The sequence below is a fragment of the Alosa alosa genome, chromosome 1 (genome assembly GCF_017589495.1).
Source record: "Alosa alosa isolate M-15738 ecotype Scorff River chromosome 1, AALO_Geno_1.1, whole genome shotgun sequence".
Taxonomy (NCBI): domain Eukaryota; kingdom Metazoa; phylum Chordata; class Actinopteri; order Clupeiformes; family Clupeidae; genus Alosa; species Alosa alosa.
The window spans coordinates 35,687,288-35,707,559 of NC_063189.1; the positions used below are offsets into that span (position 1 = coordinate 35,687,288).

Here is a 20,272-nt window from a genome sequence, read left to right on the forward strand (position 1 = left end):
ATCTGTGTAAAATGTAGCTCAAATGAAATAATACTAATAAAAAGACTGTTTTTTGCATACATAGCTCAAGTTGTGAACAAGCAATACTGTTGCTGCTGTTGATCGTAGGAAGATTTTGTGAAAGAAATGGACAGATTGAGTTACAAATTATGACATAACCATCAACACAAGCATGATTATTGCAGTACTTGAACAGGATTATTCATGTTTTTCTTTCACCTTTTTCATTTACATTATTAGTATTTGCCACTGTACAACTGTACACTGTAGGCCACTGTACAAACTATTACTATTTAGAATATACAGTGCTGTGCATAAGTTAAGACATTTATATATAATGTATTTATTTACGATACATGATGCATTAAAAATAATTGATGTCCTATTTTTTTTTTTTTTAATTAAGGCATTAAGACAAAAGGCAAAATATGTTTTTATTCCTCCCTTTAGTCAATTTCAGCATGGGTGTCTTAGTGTTAATTTCGTCAGACGAGACGAGAGGAAATATGTTCGTCAACAACCTTTTTTTTCATGACTAAGACGAGACGATGACGAGACGGCAGTAATGTCCTGAAACAGTGACTAAGACTCTTTTAAGATACATTATTGTTGACGAAAAAAGACGAGACTAAAATGTTTTGCATGAAATAAAAACTAAGATAAAATCTCTTTTCATTTTCGTCTACAAAATGAGAAGACAGAATATCTAGCTGTTACGTTTTCAAAATATTCCGAATGAGTTCATACGCAACAGCTTTCCTGTAGGCTAGTCTACGTGCTGTTGCTGCAACCCTGTGGCTGCAACACGAAACTACATGGAACAAGAACACTGGAGATTTCTGCCAGAGTTAGCAAACTAACTACCTAAGCTTTATGCCACAATGCTACATACCCAGAAGTTGAAGCTTCTCTCATACAAATTAACATCCACCAGAATGTCCATACGAAAATGTTCATCATGTAAAGTCAACTATTTAACTAGTTAGACTGATGATGCAAAGTTTGCTAGCAAGTAAGCTAATATGGAAAGTTAAGCTAGCAAGTTAGCTATGGCTAAGATGGAGATTCTGTTTGGGGAATGTGTTGTGTTTAAGCATATCGCCATCTAGCGAGGAGTAAAACATTAATACTTTGGTCACGACAGTGTTTCTCAAACTTTTTCAGTTTCAGGACCACTTAACTAACCCTAGCTAAAAAAAAAAAAAAAGATTAGACCTACTTCAACAGTAGCCTATAATCAGTCTACACTATAGGCCTACTCACTAAACCACCTTGCTTATTGTCTTTGCACTTTGCTTATTGTGTGGATTCATACTGTATGATTTAAACTGGCATATCTTACATAGACAGTGTAGCAGAACTGTTTTTACATACAAGTTGGTTCAATATTGCAAACAACTCATCTATATTATATTTTACCACGTGGTGCTCGCGGACCACTTGGGATAGCTTGCGGACCACCAGTGATTCCCGGACCACACTTTGAGAAACACTGGTCTACGAATATGACAGTGGTCCAGTCAAATCTTTTACTGTCTATGGTCAAATCCCAGCCGAGCTATAACTGTAGCTCGACTTACCTGTGCATGTAAACATACTGACTGACAAAAAATCAGAATGAGTAATTATAACAGACGAGTAGCCCTGTGGACACACAATATTGTTGGAAAATTGAGATGTGTGACACTGTGTTGACACTATTTCACTCAAATGGTAATCAGAAATAATTTGTTATAAAAAAAAGACTAAAATGTGTAGACTAAAACTGACTAAGACTAAGATACCTTTAGTTTTCTTTTGACTAAAACTAGACTAAAATGACAAGACTTTTAGTCGACTAAAACTTGACTAACAAAAATTATATTTGAATGACTAAATATGACAAAGACTAAAAAGGACATTTCGTCACAAGACTAAGACTAAGACTAAATTAAAAATAGGTGACAAAATTAACACTAGGGTGTCTTAACTTTTCCACAGCACTGTATAAACTACATAGACTTCTCTTTCATGCCATTACACTGTATTGGTGCTGTGCAAGTCGAATTGAGTGCCTGTCACTTTAATGCCGTGACGGCCCGTGATGCTGGCTTGATTCTCACGGTTTTAAGCTAACTTAGTAGCGTTGTTGTGCATGGTGCATAGGAATATGTGGATGAAATTAATTATGTTTCCCATGTCATTTGGTAAAATAAATGGTCAAAAATTCGAAGAAAATTCACTTGGATTATAGCAGATAAGTGTCTTGTATCATATCTATAATTTTGATGAGCTCTACAGGAATTACAAACTATCTCAGATGTAAATGCTTGCGTATCCTATTACTCAAATTCAATTAAACCCACCAATAGGCTAGCTAGACCTTAGTTTCACAGCCTAGGTATGTTAGCAACACAGGGCTTGAAAGCATTGCCTGTATCACAAACAAAAACGAAACAATGCGTGGATTTATCCTGGAATAGGCTACTGAAGGTAGGGGCGAAGCTATCTCTGGCGTGTTTAATTTGGTTCCCTGGTTAACATAATGTAGGCTACGTTTTTTTGCACAAAATTGCGTCTGCTAATAAACTTAAACATAAACACAAACAAGCGTGATCTCCTGTGGAATCCCTGACTGCGCCTTCAACGTTAGCCTACTATTATTTGTTGACATGAAACCTGAACGAACGGCAGCTGTTCCTGAAGTTCACTTGCATCACTTTTTTATTTTTTTTAATTAGGCAACTCTTTTTGCAGTGGCGCTTGAATTCCAGTAGCGGCGCTGCGCCGCTGATGAATACATTGTAGGGGAAACACTGCAATATCCTACAAATAATTTAAAGTTATCAAACTATGAGAGATTTATGAAGTGCTGGCAAACACATCTGAAATGACCAACATTCTAACTTTCACTCACCTGATGAGAACTTGGAACTCTGTATGAACATTTGAACGTGTGAATAAATAATTATCCCAGAAAGTCTCAGAAATATGACTTGAATAGAAGTTAGTTATTAACAAATAATTGATAACCTTTTAGAATACTCTGAGCACTGATGCAGTCAGCATAGGCCTCTTACATTGTTTGCCAGTGGACAAAAAAGAGTATTACATGTGTACTGATAAGACTCGCCATAGAGAATGAATGGGGAAATTACGGAGGTTATAGTTTGACGATGTCGTACTCCCGTGCGGGCCAGATGCTATATACCACGGACATGTTTTGGGGGGCCACCCAAAGTGAGTTGGCGCGTAGTTTGGGGACCACTGCACTACATAGTACACTAAATCCACTCATTCACTACATACTGTAGTACACTAAATCCACTCATTCACTGCGTAGTGCACTAATAGTGAATCATGCCATGTAGTTATTCATTATAAAGTGCACTCTGTATTAAATTAATGGATGTTCCGAACTCAAGCTTTGCTCTTTCCCTCTAATCCCTCCTTTCGCCTAATTTTATCTTGGCATCGTCTGTTTCATGGCAACCACGCCACAATGCTGATGCGACGTGCACATGCTTTGCGGGGTGGCATGCTGGGGGTGAAGAGACAGACCTGAAGCTGTCGCTGATGCTAGCAAGATCTGAGAATAGTGGGTGAGGCTGTCATGGCAGAAGGTTGTGACTGATGGAGGAGGAGATTGACTCCCAGAGGTAGAGTGGTCTATGTTGCAAGATTGCCAGCGGCAGCAGCAGTAGAAGAAGACACTGGTAGGTGATGAAGCACGGCTCTACTAGTGCCCTGCAAGCTCAGTGGAGCTGGAGGTAGATGTTGGTGGTTGGAGTAATGGAGGAGCACTTTCAGGGAGAAGAGGAATGGAGACGACTCGCGAGGTTGGGGGAAGAGAGCGGAGAGTCCAAGGCATCCAGAGCAGCAAAGTCCAGTCTCTTGGGTGAAATGACACAGCAGAGCAATAAGTGTGTTTTACCACCTTAGACACCCCAGCTCCCGTTCCCCTCTGCTGTTCCTCAGGTCGTAACTAATGCTGGCTGAGGCGAGAGCCGGTTGCCGCACTTGACCTGTAGATGGCACTGGCGGCCAACACTTGTAGTGAGTGAGCACGGGGAGAGGCGAACGGTGATCCTCTTCAATGAGGGAGTCTCTGGGGGACTCTACTGCTGTCCTCTCTGGCTCGCGCTCTTAATGAATCAATTAGGCCATCCGGTAATCAAAAATGGCACATTTTTTTAAAGGCCGTTGTGCTTTAAAAAATAAATAAAAATAAAGCCCTGTAGAAAACGCTACTGTAGGTGCTCTCATCACTCAGAGCAGTTTAATGAATTTTAAGCTTTATGTTATTTATTTATTTTTTACTCTTCTCGGACAATACATGCCTAGATAAAAAAAAAAATAGTCTTGGGGACTAATTTGTCATGTTAGAGATGTTATCATGGACAATAACTAGTGTTAAAGATGCACAATTCAAGGCAGTAGAGGCTGGATGGTTCAGCTTTACACTGTGTGTGTGTGGTAAAGGGGAGGTAACATATCGTAGCTGCGCCTGATTGAAGGCGGGGTCACGGAAGGACGCGGGTTTCCACGGGGGCAAACGTGCGACTGTACATTATTTAAAATGGCTCCCATGGGGGAGATAGCGATAGCGAAGGAGGGAAATGGATGTTCCGCCCACAACGCGCAAGGTGACTCTGTCAGCAAATAAGTCCCGACAAAAAAAAGAAAAAGTGAGAACGTGAAGGAGACGTTCATAAGTAACGGCTTGGGTCAGTCCCCCCCCACCCCCCAGTACGAGGGTAGCAGGTGGCACGGTGAAGGAGAGAGTGAGGTCAGGTGGTGAACTGGTCGGGAGTGTGAAAAAGACTGAAAGAGATTGGGGGTGGGTGGGGGGTGTAATAGGATTTGTCAGTGGTGTGTACTTGGTTGATGTGTTGAACTCCTTGCGACCCTCTCTGTCTCTGCTAAGTCGCTCTGCCATCAGCCAGGCCATGCTACAGTTGCACACACCTTTACAGGGTGGAGGCAGTTCACATTTAACACTTCAAACTACATGTGTACATAGTTGTCTATTGTGTACCGTATCTATTTATACATGTATGTACGCTTGTGACTACACTGTGTCAGAATGGCTCCAGGGAGATTACCACATAGCCAGAACTAGCCACAAATTAATTCTAAGAACTGCCATAAGCCCCCCCTGCCCCCCATGACAGCATTCTGCGCCACACAATTCTCATTTAGCAGCCATTCTTAAAGAGAGCCTCTGTTTCCATACACACGGAGATGCTCCCTCTCCCTTTATCTCCAGTATTCCGTTGTAATCTCCTAAACCCTGGCATGCAGAACAATTATGGAGGGAAAAATATCCATCCAGACTGGCTGACTGGAGTAGGTTTTCTGTGGCGTAGGACGCGGCGAGAAACACGGCGGTGTTCTTTTTTTTTTTTTTTTTTTTTTTTTTTTTTTTTTTTGTAATCTTCGAGGTGTTGTGGTGTTTGGTTGGCAGAACTGCCACTGTGCAGCGGGAGAATAATGACAGAAAAGCTTAGCCTCCTGCTCCGACTGATCGCCCAAATCGCTGCAGTTTATTTTCACCGCGTCTAGCGGCTAGCAACTAGCTGACCGTGCGGGGGTTGCGGGGAGTTCTGTCGTATGCATTTTGTCACGGTTGCAGGCTGTGTGTGTGTGTGTTTTTTGTCAGGCAGCGGTGCAGTCAGAGAGATGAAGGGCCACAGGTGCTGCCCACAGTCCACCACCAAAACTGGCTGGCTGCCGTCACAGATTGCCCTAAAGCCACCTCTCTTTCTGACACATACACACACACAAACGCAGACGGACAGAATAGAATCATTCTATTAACTCGCTTTGTCATGGCAGCAGCTCTGCACCATCTTTCTGTAAAGAGATGTTTGATGCTATAGAACTTGTTTTTTGTGTTCTGTGTGTGTGTGTGTGTCTTGTGTTGTGTGGAAGGGTGTTAACTGCTACTGTCAATTAACCCTTAAAGGAATGTTGAGAAATGAACGTTCTAAAGAATATCTGGGTTCATTGAATTCAACATAGAATTTTAGAACCTTCAATTGTTGCGGAACTTAGAACGTTCAAAAACCTACACCTTTAAGGGTTAATGAAACTAAATATCAATGATAGACATGTGGATTTCCAGTAGTGAAATTGATCTATATTTTTGTTAGTTACGTGTGTGTGTGTGTGCGCGCTCATGCACCTTCTGCTCTGTGGGCAGTGTGAAGCTTGCTGTCCTCTTCTCTCTGTTTTCGGGTCTGTCTCATTAGCTGGCCGGTGCTGAGAAGGACAGAGTGCACCTCACTGGCCATCTGTCTGCGCTAACAAGAGCAACACACACTCTCTCTCTCTCTCTCTCTCTCTCTCTCTCTCTCTCTCTCTCTCTCTCTCTCTCTCTCTCTCTCTCTCTCTCTGCCTCCATTTCTCTCTTCCACTCACACACATATATGCGCACACACGTACAAAATGTTCACCAGAAGTTTCAGGCCGTTCTCAGTAGCTGTCTTCAGGCCCTCTTTGGCTCCACTTGTGAGGAGTGCTGGGCATTTCTGCCCATGCTGACATAAGAGCACACCACTCCCACGTCCTCCGCTTTAGAAGCACCCCATGTCCTCTGATACATCTGACCTTCAGCAGGCAGCCTCTCACTCTGCCAGGTCAAAGCAATGGCAAGAGGTGCTGGACAAAAGCCACTGTAGTGCACAATGCTATGAGAATTATTCATCAATATTGACATTTTCGTTTTGGCTTTTTTACGCGACATGCTATTGATGGTTTTAGTGCAGCTTCGTTGCCGTTTTTTTGTTTTTGTTAAAGCAACACCAAAGAACTTTCCCTCTGTCGCATGCACGCTATTTGTTTATCCAGCACTGGCTTTGCAAATAACGATGTCCACAGACAAGGTAGAATATGTTGCATGATTTATGAAAGTACGATGTATTGCGACATCAAACGTAAGTCAAATTTGTAGTTTCTTATGTCTCATTCCATCGAACTACAGATCCGCTACCCGATCTGGCAAACTTACATAGTGCGGTTATAGCCGATAGAGGGCTGCGAAGCGAATGCAGAACTGCCGTTCACCCTGTTGCAAGTTGATGAACCACTGAAACGATTTTGGAAACATTATTTTAAGGTACAAAAAACTCTTTGGTGTTGCTTTAAAATGGTGGTGTAAAATGCCAATGATTTTCAACAATATATAACCATCTGTTGGCCTGCCCATCATAGCAATGCTTTTTGATAAATGAAACTTTGCTTAGCTTTAAACAGTGGACAGCCACTCCGACTAATGAGTACTCATGAGGATGTAAGTGGAACAAAAACAACATATCAAGGATATGCGACTCAGAAAGACTGGCACTTCTGTAATTTGAAGCTATCTTGGCTTGAAATCTGATGATGTGAAACACTGCCACAAAGGTAACTCTGTTGCTTTCATCTTGTTTATGAGAAATAGAAGGCCACAGCAACCTGCTCAGACACTCTTTATGCCAAAGACAGAGCTGAAGACTTCATAACAATCTACTGTATATTTTGTGAGTCATGGGAATGTTATTGATGTTAGTTATTGATGACAAAAAATACATGACTTTGACTGCAACGAATGCAGCAGCAGTATTTGCAGTACAGTAATGTGTGATCATGAGGTTCTCTATATTTTTCTGTAACTGTTCACAAATGCTAAGCTAATTAGAAAGTCTGGTGACACGCACACACACACACAGAGGCTGTAGTTTAAGAGAAACAGAAACACCCAGCCGCCTGTTGGCAGTAGTGCATAGCTGTCTTGGCTTAGGCGCGGCATGGAGAACAGCCGTGCGGATTCCATACAGCCACCCCGCTCGTGCGCGTGTAATTGGCCGCAGGTGGACGTGCGGCGTTCCAATTGCATGCCACCCCTCTCGCTGTGTTTTGCCGTTTTGTTGCAGCTTTTATTAATCATGCTGGATTGATGGCTGGCGGAAAATGAATAGCTTGGAGTCTGGAAGGGAAAAGTTGCTCATTTTTTTCCCCCACCCTTTTTTTGTTTGTGTCAAGAAAAGAGAAAATCGAAGTGCAGTTGTTTGGGATGGCGGCGGTTTTTTATTTTTTATTTTTAATTTTTTTAAGAAGGATGATTATGTTGGTGGGTAATGCTGAGGCGTTTGTATTCCAAGAACAAAGGAATGCAAAAAAAACACTTTTGGCAGATTAATGTTGATCAGCGGGGCGATGGACAAGGCTTTGTCTCAGGCACAGCCAGTCTTTTCATTACAGGAGGAAGTGTGTGTGGGGGCTGAAGGGGGGGGTTCTTCCCCTGCAGACTAATTTGGGATTTAGTTTTGAGGAAAACTTAAGTTTCATCCATTTTCTCTCTCTCTCTCTCAGTATTTCTCTTCCTCTCTTTATGGCCTCCTCCCGCCTTAACCATTTTTCCCCCTTTCAAACGACAAGTTAATGTTTTCACAGATGGAATAAATTTCCCATGTTGTGTTTTGCTGGCAGTTTTTCCGCCAAGCTGAAAATTCCTCTCATGCTGTTAGTGGAGACAGTACATAGTCACATCCTGCAAACCTCTCTCTCTCTCTCTCCCCATCTCTCTCTCCCTTGCTCCCCAACTCAGTCGCCCTGTGTTGTGTACCCCCATCTCTTCTCTCATTAAAGCCATAATGGTATACTTAGTATCTGTCACCGGCAGGGGTTGCTTGCCTGTCCTTGTCACTCCCCCATTGGGAAAACCATAACAAGAGGACAAATGGGGCATCGCTGGGTTGGCTCTAATGATGCGCCCTAGACTCTCGCCAACCCTGTGACAGCAGAGCCGTGCAGATGAGCGCTACTGTGGGCCCCATATGGCACGAACCGCAGCGCAGTCGGTTGGCAAAGAGGGGGGTACGATCAGAGCCTGTCCCCCTTCTGAGTGGCTGCGAGCTGCTCCTCTTGAAAGTGGAATAATAATTGGGTCTAATGCACAATTACGGTCAGCCGCAGTCGTAACCTAGTTAGCCCACATTGTGTCCTGAAGTGCTCTTGTGGAAGGACTGGATTGCTTTTTATGACTAAGTGCCTTATCTTGCTACCTGTAAAAGAGGCATGGGGAATTACCACTTTATTAATCACAATAAATATGTATGTTTTTGATAATATGAATATCTGAACATTAGATATGAGATGCAAGTGGTGGTTGAGTTAAACAAGTCTAAAAGGATTAATACCCATTTCTTTTTTTTTTTTTTTTTTTTTTTTTTTAGAGGACTTTGCACCGTGCAGTGCCTGTGTGGAAAATGGCACTTGTTACTTTTTCAACTTGAGATGAACTTTGCGAGAAGCATTAGCCTGCAGAGGGAAATTAGTGCTGCACTCATTTGTTAGCGAGGCATCGAACATGAACATGCTTATGCGCTAATGTTATCGGTATCGCTGTTTTGGCTAATGAATGTTTTTCGTCACCCTCCGTGTGTGTGCCTCTCTCTCTCTCTCTCTCTCTCTCTCTCTCTCTCTCTCTCTCTCTCTCTCTCTCTCTCTCTCTCTCTCTCTCTCTCTCTCTCTCTCTCTCTCTCTCTCTCTCTCTTCCCCCCCTTCTCTCCTCTCCTCTGTAGCCACTGTCCCTACATCTTCTGATCCAGTCACACCTGCCAGTCAAAGCTACGTCATCAGATGAATTTCCTCATGAGTGGAATAAAGATTTGATTCTGTTCATTCTTTACGCTCTCTTTGCAGCCACCATTAGTGATTTCTCTCCCCTCTTACGTTCATCTTGTCTCTCGTGTCTCTCTCTTTCTCCTCTCTCTCTCCTTCTCCCTTTCTCATATGCCATGCTCGGTGGCTGTGCTAAGGAGAGATGGGAGGTGGGAGTGGTGGGCATTTGGGTGCGGGTGCTGCAGCGGGCGCGTGGTGCGCTGCCATCTCTGATGGGCTAATTCATTTAGCGTAATTAACGTGTGTGAGCTGACTGATTAGGTGGGGACCAGTGGCTTATGCAGTGAAGAGCCGACATCTGTTCACAACAACTGCCTGACACTCTACCTGCTTCAACTCCGGAAAACCGGAGAAGGCGTGTGTTTGTTTGTGTGTCCGTGTATGTTTGTGTGTGTCTGTGTGTGCTTGTCCGTTTGTTGTTGTCCAGTACATAATTCAGTGTTGTGTGTGTGTGTGTTGCCTTCTCTAACGGCGGTTCCTCTCCATCCTTGGGTTGCAGTGTGCCACGCCGAGCTGAATGCCATCATGAACAAGAACTCTGCAGATGTGAAGGGCTGCACCATCTACGTGGCCCTGTTCCCCTGCAACGAGTGTGCCAAGCTCATCATCCAAGCAGGTGAGCACTGGTCAAGCCACAGAGGCAACAATGAAAGGACAGGGACAGAAACTCAATCAGAAGACATGCAGTTGAACATTCAAAACAAATTGGAAAAAACGTGTGTGTGTGTGTGTGTATGCTCTTTTGTGAGAGAGTGTGTGTTTATAAATAGGCACAAGGGATGCAGTTAAACATTCAAAACAAATTGGAAAAAACATCTGTGCCCAAAGTCCTTCACTCACAAGTGTAGGAATGTATTCATGGCACCTATTTATAAACACACACTCTCTCACTCACATGTGCATACACACACACACACACACACACACACACGTGCACACATACTCCTCCTTGGGTCATGTTGTGCCCTTTTGCTCCTTCACAGCAGTGAAGTGATTCTTTTGGTTAATTGCTGTCGTGCTGTTACTACAGGTAGCACACTGTGTGTGAGGTGCTCTCTGCATGTCATTATCTGTGTGTGTGAGAGAGAGGGAGTGCACACTTTGGGAATTGTGTGGTCTTTCTCTTGTGTGCATCGCAAGGAAAGCAGGGACCCACTGAAAAGCTCTTCAGGGGGCTCTTACACACACACACACACACACACACACACACACACACAGACTCCTATGGAATATGAGGCTCTCTCCTGCAAGGAAGCTGTGAGATGCTTTTTTGTCCTCCTGCTTTTTTCTCATCCATCCATCCAATTCCCCATCTTCCTTCATTTCCCTCCTTCAGTTCCTCCATCTATTTTTTTTTAATTTTTTTTATCCTCATTTACTTCCCAGGATCCCCTGCTGTTGGTCCTGAAGCGTAGGCCTCCTGTAGCTGCATGCCGGAGCAAGAGACACACACACACACACACACGCTCGTACACCTACACACACACACGCTTGTACACGTACACACACATACACAAACTCTTGCTCATTGACTCACTTTCTCTGTGATCATAGGCAGAGCTTTTCCTGTCTCCCTGGCTCAGTGGGGTGTAGGCACTACATTTTGCATCTCTCTCTCTCTCTCTCTCTCTCTCTCTCTCTCTCTCTCTCTCTCTCTCTCTCTCTCTCTCTCTCTCTCTCTCTCTCTCTCTCTCTCTCTCTCTCTCTCTCTCTCTCTCTCTCTCTCTCTCTGGTCTCCATCCATCTATTTCCATCTCACTGCCTCACACCTTCAAGGATGAAACAGACAGGATGCGTGGGGAGGCTGGTGGTGGTTGAGGAACCTAAAGCGCCCTCTAGTTTCATTAAAAATGCTGTTTAAAGGTGATGGGAGAGGGAGTGAGGGGGCTTGTGTTACGGACGCCACCCCTAGTGGTTACTCACCACGCCCTTCCACGCCTGACTGAGCAGACATCTGCTGGAGGTGTTGGGGCTGTGTGTGTGCGCGCATGCTTGTATGAGAAAGAGGGTCACACACACACACACACACAGGTGACAGGTAGGGGAAGGGCAACAGGAAGAGTCTGCAGGAGCGCCCATGAATTATAGATCCCCTCTAGTGGAGCTCTTCAAATCACTACAGTGATGCAGACACGCCACTGCAGAGTGTATTTTGTGTGTGTGTGTGTCTGTTTGTCTGTCTGTCTGTCTACGGCTCTCTGTGTGTGCACTGCAATAGCTAGGTCAGCTGTGTGTCTAGCAGAGCAGTGTAAAACCATGCCGCTCTGGCTAAATGGGTGAGGTCCAACATAACGTAATCTCTCTTGATTCCTCTGATTCACTTTCGTCTGCTTCGGTTCCTCCTGAAATGGAGGCCTTTGGAGACTCTGTGATGCCTGTGCCTGCGTTGCCCTTGGTCACCTGATCCAGCAGAAGCTAGGCATTCAGAGCAACAAGGTGAAGCCAATGAGTCGGCGGAAGTAGAGAGTGAAGACTTCTGCTTCAGTCTTTAGAGGGCACTGTGGTCTCATCTCTAGCTTAGAAGCTTAAGGCTTACCAGCTACCACCCACGCCCCGTTCTCTCTCTCCCTCTCCTCCTCTCTCCCTTTCTCCTCCTCCCCCCTCCATCTTGTACTTCTTTCATAAGTATCTATCATATTCTGTCGTGGTTTGCATCCCTGTGCTTCCCTAGTCCTCTTAATGCATGTTTTTCCTACCCTCTCATGCCTAGCCTCCCTGTTTCCCTCCTGCCTATTGGTTCCAGCAGTAATCTAGCCCTCTGCTTTGCCCTGAGAAAAACAAAATCTAAAAAAAATTGAGATTTCATTAATCCCATTTGTAACGTTTCCAGGGCCATTGGGCAGAAGGGGTTTGCCGTTTGTTTTGCTGAACAAACTTTGTAATGCAATTGGGTCTGAATTTGAGAAGAGGCAAAGTCTTAATTCTTAAGTGGTCAAATATTTAGATTTAAATGTTAATATACAAATATGCTAAAACACTAGATACAGTGTAAATGTAAATATATAAAAGTTAGAGTGAAACATGTTAATGTCACATGTTAGCAATGTTATGATGACCATTATTATGTTGATTTCTCATTGTCATTATTATAATTCAACCAGAAGATAGAGGGGGATATATATATATATATATATATATATATATATATATATATATATATATATATATATATATATATATATATATGTATGTATATGTATGTATGTATATATGTATATATATATATATATATATATATATATATATATATATATATATATATATATATATATATATATATAATAGCGGTGTGTGTATATGTATATATATTATTATTTTTTTTATTTATTTATATTTTTAAAACGGTTTTTAACACCAATATTTGGCTACTTAAGCCTTGTCCCCAACCCAGACTTTCAAACTTTTCTGCTCTAAAAATGTGATTAAATGTTATCATTTCATTAAAAAATCACAATATATGTTTAAATAGTAACTTAAATAATGCATAAAATGCATTTTTTGGTTCACATCTATACAATTTGTTAATATTTTTAACAATTTAGTATTGTCCCCCAACAATACCGTCATTACCGCGACAGTCTATGATTACTACTAGGATTTTTTTAGGATAAGACTTGTTTGTGCCGTAACCATGGAAATGAATAGTGACAGGGAAGCACATGTCAGCCATGAGAGAAGAGTGATATCTGAAAAAGTAAGTAATTTAATCATGGGTTCCTTCTGATCATGGAGTAGACTTATTCAGCGTCATTACCATAAATGCTGTTGCAGCAATATTTTTATGAAAAAAATGAAATATTCACATTATTTATGTGTATTTAAAGTTCATGTTGTCATAAATGATGTTAGCAAATCCATGACCTAGCATCTTTTTTCCTGAAATAAGATGAAAAATGTCATTACCGCAACCGTCATTACCAACACAAAACTTGTTGTAATGGTGATGGCGGTAATGACAAGTTTTCTGTTTCACCATCTATATTTTATCATCTGTTTTGAAATTAAGTTAAAGAAGCCTAATAGTGTGATGTTGCAATGAAACTCAAGTGAGATACCTTACTTTCTAAAACAAATTTACCCTATTTTATTTCAACCAGCATGACTCCCAAGACATTAGCAGAAAGGCCTAGAGAATACAGGGGAAAAGTATAGGAAGACCTCTTTTTTTCTGTCAGTCAAGGAACAATAAGAAATGCTAGGCCTACAAATATTTTATGCAAATATTTAACCTTATTTAACCTTAACTTTGACATATGTCCACTCTAGCACGCATTTAACATTGGAAGTATATGTAGTCATTACCGCCACGTTCCTTAATTTACAGCAAAAATACTTTAAAAATAGCTTTATCTTCAATATTGAGCTGCTTAATGAAATACTGATCCACATATTTAAAGAAAAAATATCTAAAACTACTTTTCCAGAAATTAAACAAAAGTGTACTTTGTTGAACACGGAAAATCACATTTTGATGGTGAGAAAATCAAAATATATGTAATTTGCTGAATGTGAACATTTTGAATTTATACTTATTGTTGATGGTTAACAATGTTTACAACATAAATGAGTTTAAATTATCTCCTTGTTAGATCATTTTATTTTATTTTCAAGTTTTTGATGTTGTGATGGGAATGACATTTTGTAATGCCAGTTGGCAAATAAATATAAATTATTTTAAATATATTTAAACTCTGTTGTGGCCAGCATTATACCTTCATATTAAAGTATGTACTGCAAGCATTGTCCTGGCATAATTTAAACCAAAATGTTCCTGATTTTATAATTGAAAATTTAAGATGGCAAAATTGCCCCCAATTGAAGAATCATATATATATATATATATATATATATATAATATAATTTATTTTATTTTTTCTTTCTTTCTTGAATTTCCCCTTACGGATCAATAAAGTATCTATCTATCTATATAAAAATGTGCATTTCTGGTTCAGGTCCTAGTCTTTTGCATCTGGTCATTATAGCACTGCAAAAACAGTCAATCTCCCAAGGGGGAAGTTGAAGCCGGTTGGTACCGGTACAGGTTCTAGCTCTGACACATTGGTATCAGAATTTGGAAGGAGATGACGACACTTTGACATTGAAGATCTCATTGAAAAGCTACAGCTGGAAGAGTTCATCCTCCACTTTGCGCCCTACCAGAATGCTCTTGACACCACAGCGTCAGTTTTAGGGTGAGCCACGGTCAAGTCAGCAGCAGATCTCGAGACCCCCCCAGGCCATTGGTAAGGTGGGCATAAGCTATGTGGAGTGATCGTCAGTATAGGATCATAGCTATCCCTTTATCCCAGGCCTGAAGCAAAGCAAAAAAGCACAATACATTTCAATAATGTTGTTTTTTTTTTAACTGGAAACAACACTTGTTGAGTCTCTTTCAAAGGCTCCCAGACTTTGATCAGGTAAACATAGACACTGGAGAATAATGACGGTGATAACAATTATTCTTATTATAGTTAGAATCAATGACTGAGGATTGTACATATTTGTATTAACTAACATCTTTGTATTAACTGATTGTGAATGGCCTACATAATTCATAAACATCATGCAGCTTTGCACATCTGAGAATGTGCTGTCTCCTGTCTCCCCTCCCCTGTCTCTCTTCTCCCCTCCCCTGTCTCTCCTCTCCCCTGTCTCTTCTCTCCTCTGTCTCTCCTCACCTCCCCCTGGAAGTACAACTCCCATTCCCACCACTCTGTGACTTGTCAGCTCCGGTCTGCTCTATTCCATCTGCATGGCGTCTTGAGTGATTCTTATTTTTGGTGTGCGGTTGTTAATGTGTGAAGTCTGAGTGTGTGTGTGGGCACGTGTTGGACTCCCTGCAGTGTGCCACGCTGTCACTCCCAAACGGCATCTTCCCCTGCTCTGCTCGTGTCTGTCACCAGACCGACTCGAGAGCACCCGCGGTCAGAAATTGCTGTCTCTGAAGTTTCACAGTCCCCAAACATCCAGCACCCCCTCAACACACACACACACACCTCTTCTCTCATCGCTCTGACGCCCCCTTCACCGCTGTCCACTCCACTCCGGAGACAGCTTGACGTTCTGGAACTTTCTGGCTCAGTCCGACATGAATACATGAAAGTGTAATGCGTGTTTATAAGGAGGAAGGGATGACAGTGACCAACTGCTGTAACCTAGAGGCACCGTAACAATTTATTTCTTCTAGCGCCGTCCCTGAGTACTTTATCAAGAAGTTAAGCTGTCTTCATATAGAAAGAACTATTGAATATATTAAATATAATATTCCTCTCCTTCAGCATTCTTAGTACACACACACACACACACACACACACAGAGTGCCAAGCCTTGTTTGAATTGTAGTGAGTGGAACCCACCCATACGTTTATTCTTGTGTCTCAAGAGCACTACACTTGAGTTGAGCTTTCGTGCGGTGCTTGCGATTCTCGTGAGGTGCTTGCGGTGTCCATAGCGGAGCCGGAAACCACAGACTGGTCATCTCTGTTTGCTCTCCTCATTCGTGTGTGGAGTCCAAAGTTATTGGCTGGGAGGGGGCTTATGGGGGGGATATGTATTCCACTTACATAAGCCTTGGTATCTGATTGAGTGTCTCTTATAGGATTCGAATTGCATTGAGCGATCCTGTGAGAGGATTGTAGGTAGTGTGTGAGTGTTGTGCATGTGTTCAGAAAGAGTATCTGATGGGTATCTTTGTGTTTTTTTGGAGGCTGTTATCTTGACATAGCATAGTGTGAGCCTCATGATCTGTAACAGAGAGGAACCCGTCTTCTTGTGCTTCCTCGCCTCTCTAGTTGTCAATCACTCTGAGTCCTTTATGCTTCCCCTCAGTTATTTGTTATTTCCTCTTTCCTCTTCTGCTTAGCGCTAGCGCTCCTCTCCCTCCCTCCCTCCCTCCATTTCCTTCATTTTCCCTTGGCCGATGTCACCCCCGTCTCGTGCTGTCCCATGGATCAGTGCCAGGCTCGAATACCAATCTCACCAGTTCCCACTCTCGGTATTGACAAAGCCTTGTGTCCATTTCTATTCATGGCTTGTTAATGGGGTATGAATTTGAGTCGGATTATCATTATATGATTTCATTTGGCCCACCCTGGTGCAGCCACTGGAGGCTGCTGGCCAGCTATTGTGGGGGAACCTGTTGTTGATTTGCAACATTGTGTGGATTGCTGTGGTATCCAGTGCCCACTGTGTAATTGGGTGTGTTAACAGTTAGGCATGTATGATATTGTATAAAATGGTGATGGGCCTACAGTACCTACAACCAATCTGTTCCCCCAGCCTCGGCGACATTAACTGGTAATGTCAATGTAATGTAGACTGCATTATGGGAGCCTTACTCCAGCCCCAGCTGTGGTCTCTTCCATGTGTAGTGAAGCGGTCACACCCTTTCTTGGGGAAAAAAAAGAAAATCCTGCTAGTCTAGATGGATCCTGTAGGCCAATGTGAAGCTGTGTAGAGAGAGGAAGAGAGTCAACAGGAGGTTGGCTATCGCGCTGCTCCATCTCTGCTTGCTCAGCTGATGGAGCCACAGCCGCTCTCCAGCGCGGGGTCTTCGCGGGTCAAGGTGTGAGGAGTTATCACTGCCACATCTACAATAGGCGGAGGTGCAGAGCCAGCCATCACAGGAGGCTTCGTCTCCACTATCACAGGAGTCTGTCTCTCTCTCTCTCTCCCACTCCCTCCCTCCCTCCCTCCTGGCTATCATTCTTCCTGTCTTTTGGCGCTGTGCTCCTGTGGGAAGCTAAAATCCTCTCGGCATGTTCTATCTGCAGATCAGAGGATGTCTGCACCTTTCCTCTTGTTCTCCATCCTCTCTCTCTCTCTCTCTCTCTCTCTCTCTCTCTCTCTCTCTCTCTCTCTCTCTCTCTCTCTCTCTCTCTCTCTCTCTCTCTCTCTCTCTCTCTCTCTCTCTCTCTCTCTCTCTCTGTGTGTGTGTGTGAGACTTGATAAAGAGGTTCAGTGGAGAGTTGCTGGTCTCTGTGTGTGTGTGTGTGTGTGTGTGTGTGTGTGGGGCGGGGGGTAACGTGCTCCATTCAGCTTAACTGGCTGAGCTGTTTAGAGTTGGAATCTGCCACCCAGCTGCTGACCTTGACAAGGAGGAGCACAACACACATGATTTCTCTTTCAGTGGATTCCTTTTTGTGAACCTGTGTGTGTGTGTTCCCGTGTGTCCGTGGGTGTAAGCAGGAGAGGTTTTTCACCTCATGTTTTAAGGATGTCAGCGGAGATGGCAGATTTCCGGCTCATTCTGTGCTTTTGATATTTGCCATGCCTCACTAGTGCTGTTTATCGACCCGCTGACCGCTCCCTGGAGCAACACACACACACACACACCTCCACCTCAATCTCTCCTCCACCCCACCGCCTTCCCCTATCTCTCCGCAGGCCTGCACGTCAGGGTGGGCCCACTTGGTCACCACCTGCTCAGCCTGTCTTACAGATAATTGACTTCCTTTCTCTCTCTCTCTCCCTCCATCCCTCTCTCCCTCCACCCCTTCTCTGTTACCTACAGGTATAAAGGATGTGATTTATTTGTCAGACAAGTACCACAGCGCTCCAGAAATGACTGCCTCCAGACGACTGCTTAACTTGGCGGGAATCAAATACAAGTGAGTCTCCAGAGCTCCTCATCTGGTCCCTAGTCCTCCACTGAAACGAGAGGAAGAGAGAGAGAGAGACAGCGAGAGAGAGGAAGAGAGGGGGCCAGGCAGGGGAGAGAAAGAGCGAGGGGGAGGGGGTGGCAGGGCCAAGGAGAGAGGGAGTGAGCGAGAAAGAAGAGAGCTAGGCAGGGGTAGAGAGGGAGAGAGCAAGAGGGGCAGGAGGATGACTTTATGTACACCTAACTGGTCCTTCTGCTAGGTTAACCCTCAGCCAAACAAATAGAACTGTGAGCACAGGCACTCTATAGACGTATGTGTGTGTGCGCGTGCACGTCGTGTAAATCCTTTGTAAATGTACACCCACTACCGACATGAACCAAATCACATTATGTGTGCGTGTTGCATCGCTGCATAGTTCATTCATACATATGAATGAGTGTGTGTCTGTGTGTCTGAGAGAGAGATGTGTGATGTGTAGTGTGTGAGCTAGTAGTTTAGGGGTGGACAGCAGGGGGGGCTTGTTTCAGGGGTGCAGCATGGCCCTGCTAATGACCTCTACTGGGATCGGTGTGTTGGTTGGTGGGTGGGGGGGGGGGGGCTCTGAGGCCACTAACTGCCTGCTGCTCACAAACGAGATGGAGGGGGGAGAGATAGAGGGATGGAATGAGAGAGAGGGATGGAAGAAGGGGAAAAATGATGCCTGTTTGTGTTGGACTCCTGAAAGGCTCCCCAGCCAAACGCTGTGCTCTTTGGGAGCAGCAATATTTGGCTCTCATTTTGAGAGATGTTAGAGGTGTGTGTGTGTGTGGGAGGGAGAGGAAGCATGTGAGGGTTATGATGAGTTAGAAGTCTATTAATCTTCTCCTCCTAGACCTCTCTCTGGCCTCTGTCCAAGATCTCTGCTGATGTTGCCTGGAGTAGAGGCATTTACACAACAGCTAAGGGCACACACACACACACACACACACACTCTCAGATTGAGGCATTTTAGACTTCCTGAGCCATCACAACAGGCCGTAGTGCTGCAGTACTCCCAAGTGCTCTGCAGTGCTTCAATACTGTCCAGCTCGAGCAGGTCTAATTCCATTACAAGACCTGGGGAGCGTCCCTCAAATTCCTCTATGCATTCAGAGCACCGTGCAAAGTGCATGTGAAGCATAAAAGTGAAATATTAAAAAATAAACCATTGAAATCAAAGTCAAATATCTATGGGGAGCAGAGTGAAGGAGAAGTCCTGAGGATGGGATTGCAATTATATAATGCCTTCTCTCACACTGTGTAGTAAGGAGACATAGCCCGCTGCCAATCGGCAGGTGCCGGGATCCTCTCCCAAGACTATTGCGAGCCTCTCATGCTCTTCTAATGTGAGGAAGCCTGGGATGGCTTGGCCAAGTCTATCAAAGTATTCGGATTTGGTTAACTTTAATTGGTTGGGAAGCAGTGCTGGTCTGAACATAATCTGTGTTAGAGGTTAGTGAATTAGTTCGTTTCAAGACCAACTGACTTAGGGGACTGGATTTAGGGCTCACTTCTTGGAATTGAAATGCTTTTCTTCTCTTCTCTTCTCTTCTCTCCTCTCCTCTCCTCTCTCTCTCTCTCTCTCTCTCTCTCTCTCTCTCTCTCTCTCTCTCTCTCTCATTCTCTCTCTCTCTCTCTCTCTCTCTCTCTCTCTCTCTCTCTCTCTCTCTCTCTCTCTCTCTCTCTCTCTCTCTTCAATTCAGTTCGAGAATGCTTTATTGGCATGACAAGCTCACTTATATTGGCAAAGCAGTTATACAATAAATCTGAACACATACATGTCAGTAGATTTTCAGAAGAATAAAATAAATAGGTAAAAGTAAAAAAAAATGCAGTGTGTTTATTTGTCGATATACTGTAGGTCACTCATTGTCCCTCAGATTGTGGCATGTTGATACATATTGGGCAGCAAGATATGATTTATCTACTTCTCCTAATAGTATCTTTAATTTTGATATGTCATTAAGCTCATTAAAATTAGGAATGAGTTAAATGTGTTGAAGAAAAGG

General features: G+C 43.3%; 1 protein-coding gene across 1 annotated transcript in view; it reads left to right on the forward strand.

Moving 5' to 3' along the window:
* The window catches only part of dctd (dCMP deaminase), a 53,147-nt gene that overhangs the window by 9,636 nt on the left and 23,239 nt on the right, over positions 1-20,272 (forward strand). Inside the window, exons 4-5 of the mRNA XM_048255222.1 lie at positions 10,145-10,261; positions 18,158-18,254. Coding sequence (XP_048111179.1) covers positions 10,145-10,261; positions 18,158-18,254 — 214 coding nt within the window. The remainder of the gene's footprint in view (positions 1-10,144; positions 10,262-18,157; positions 18,255-20,272) is intronic.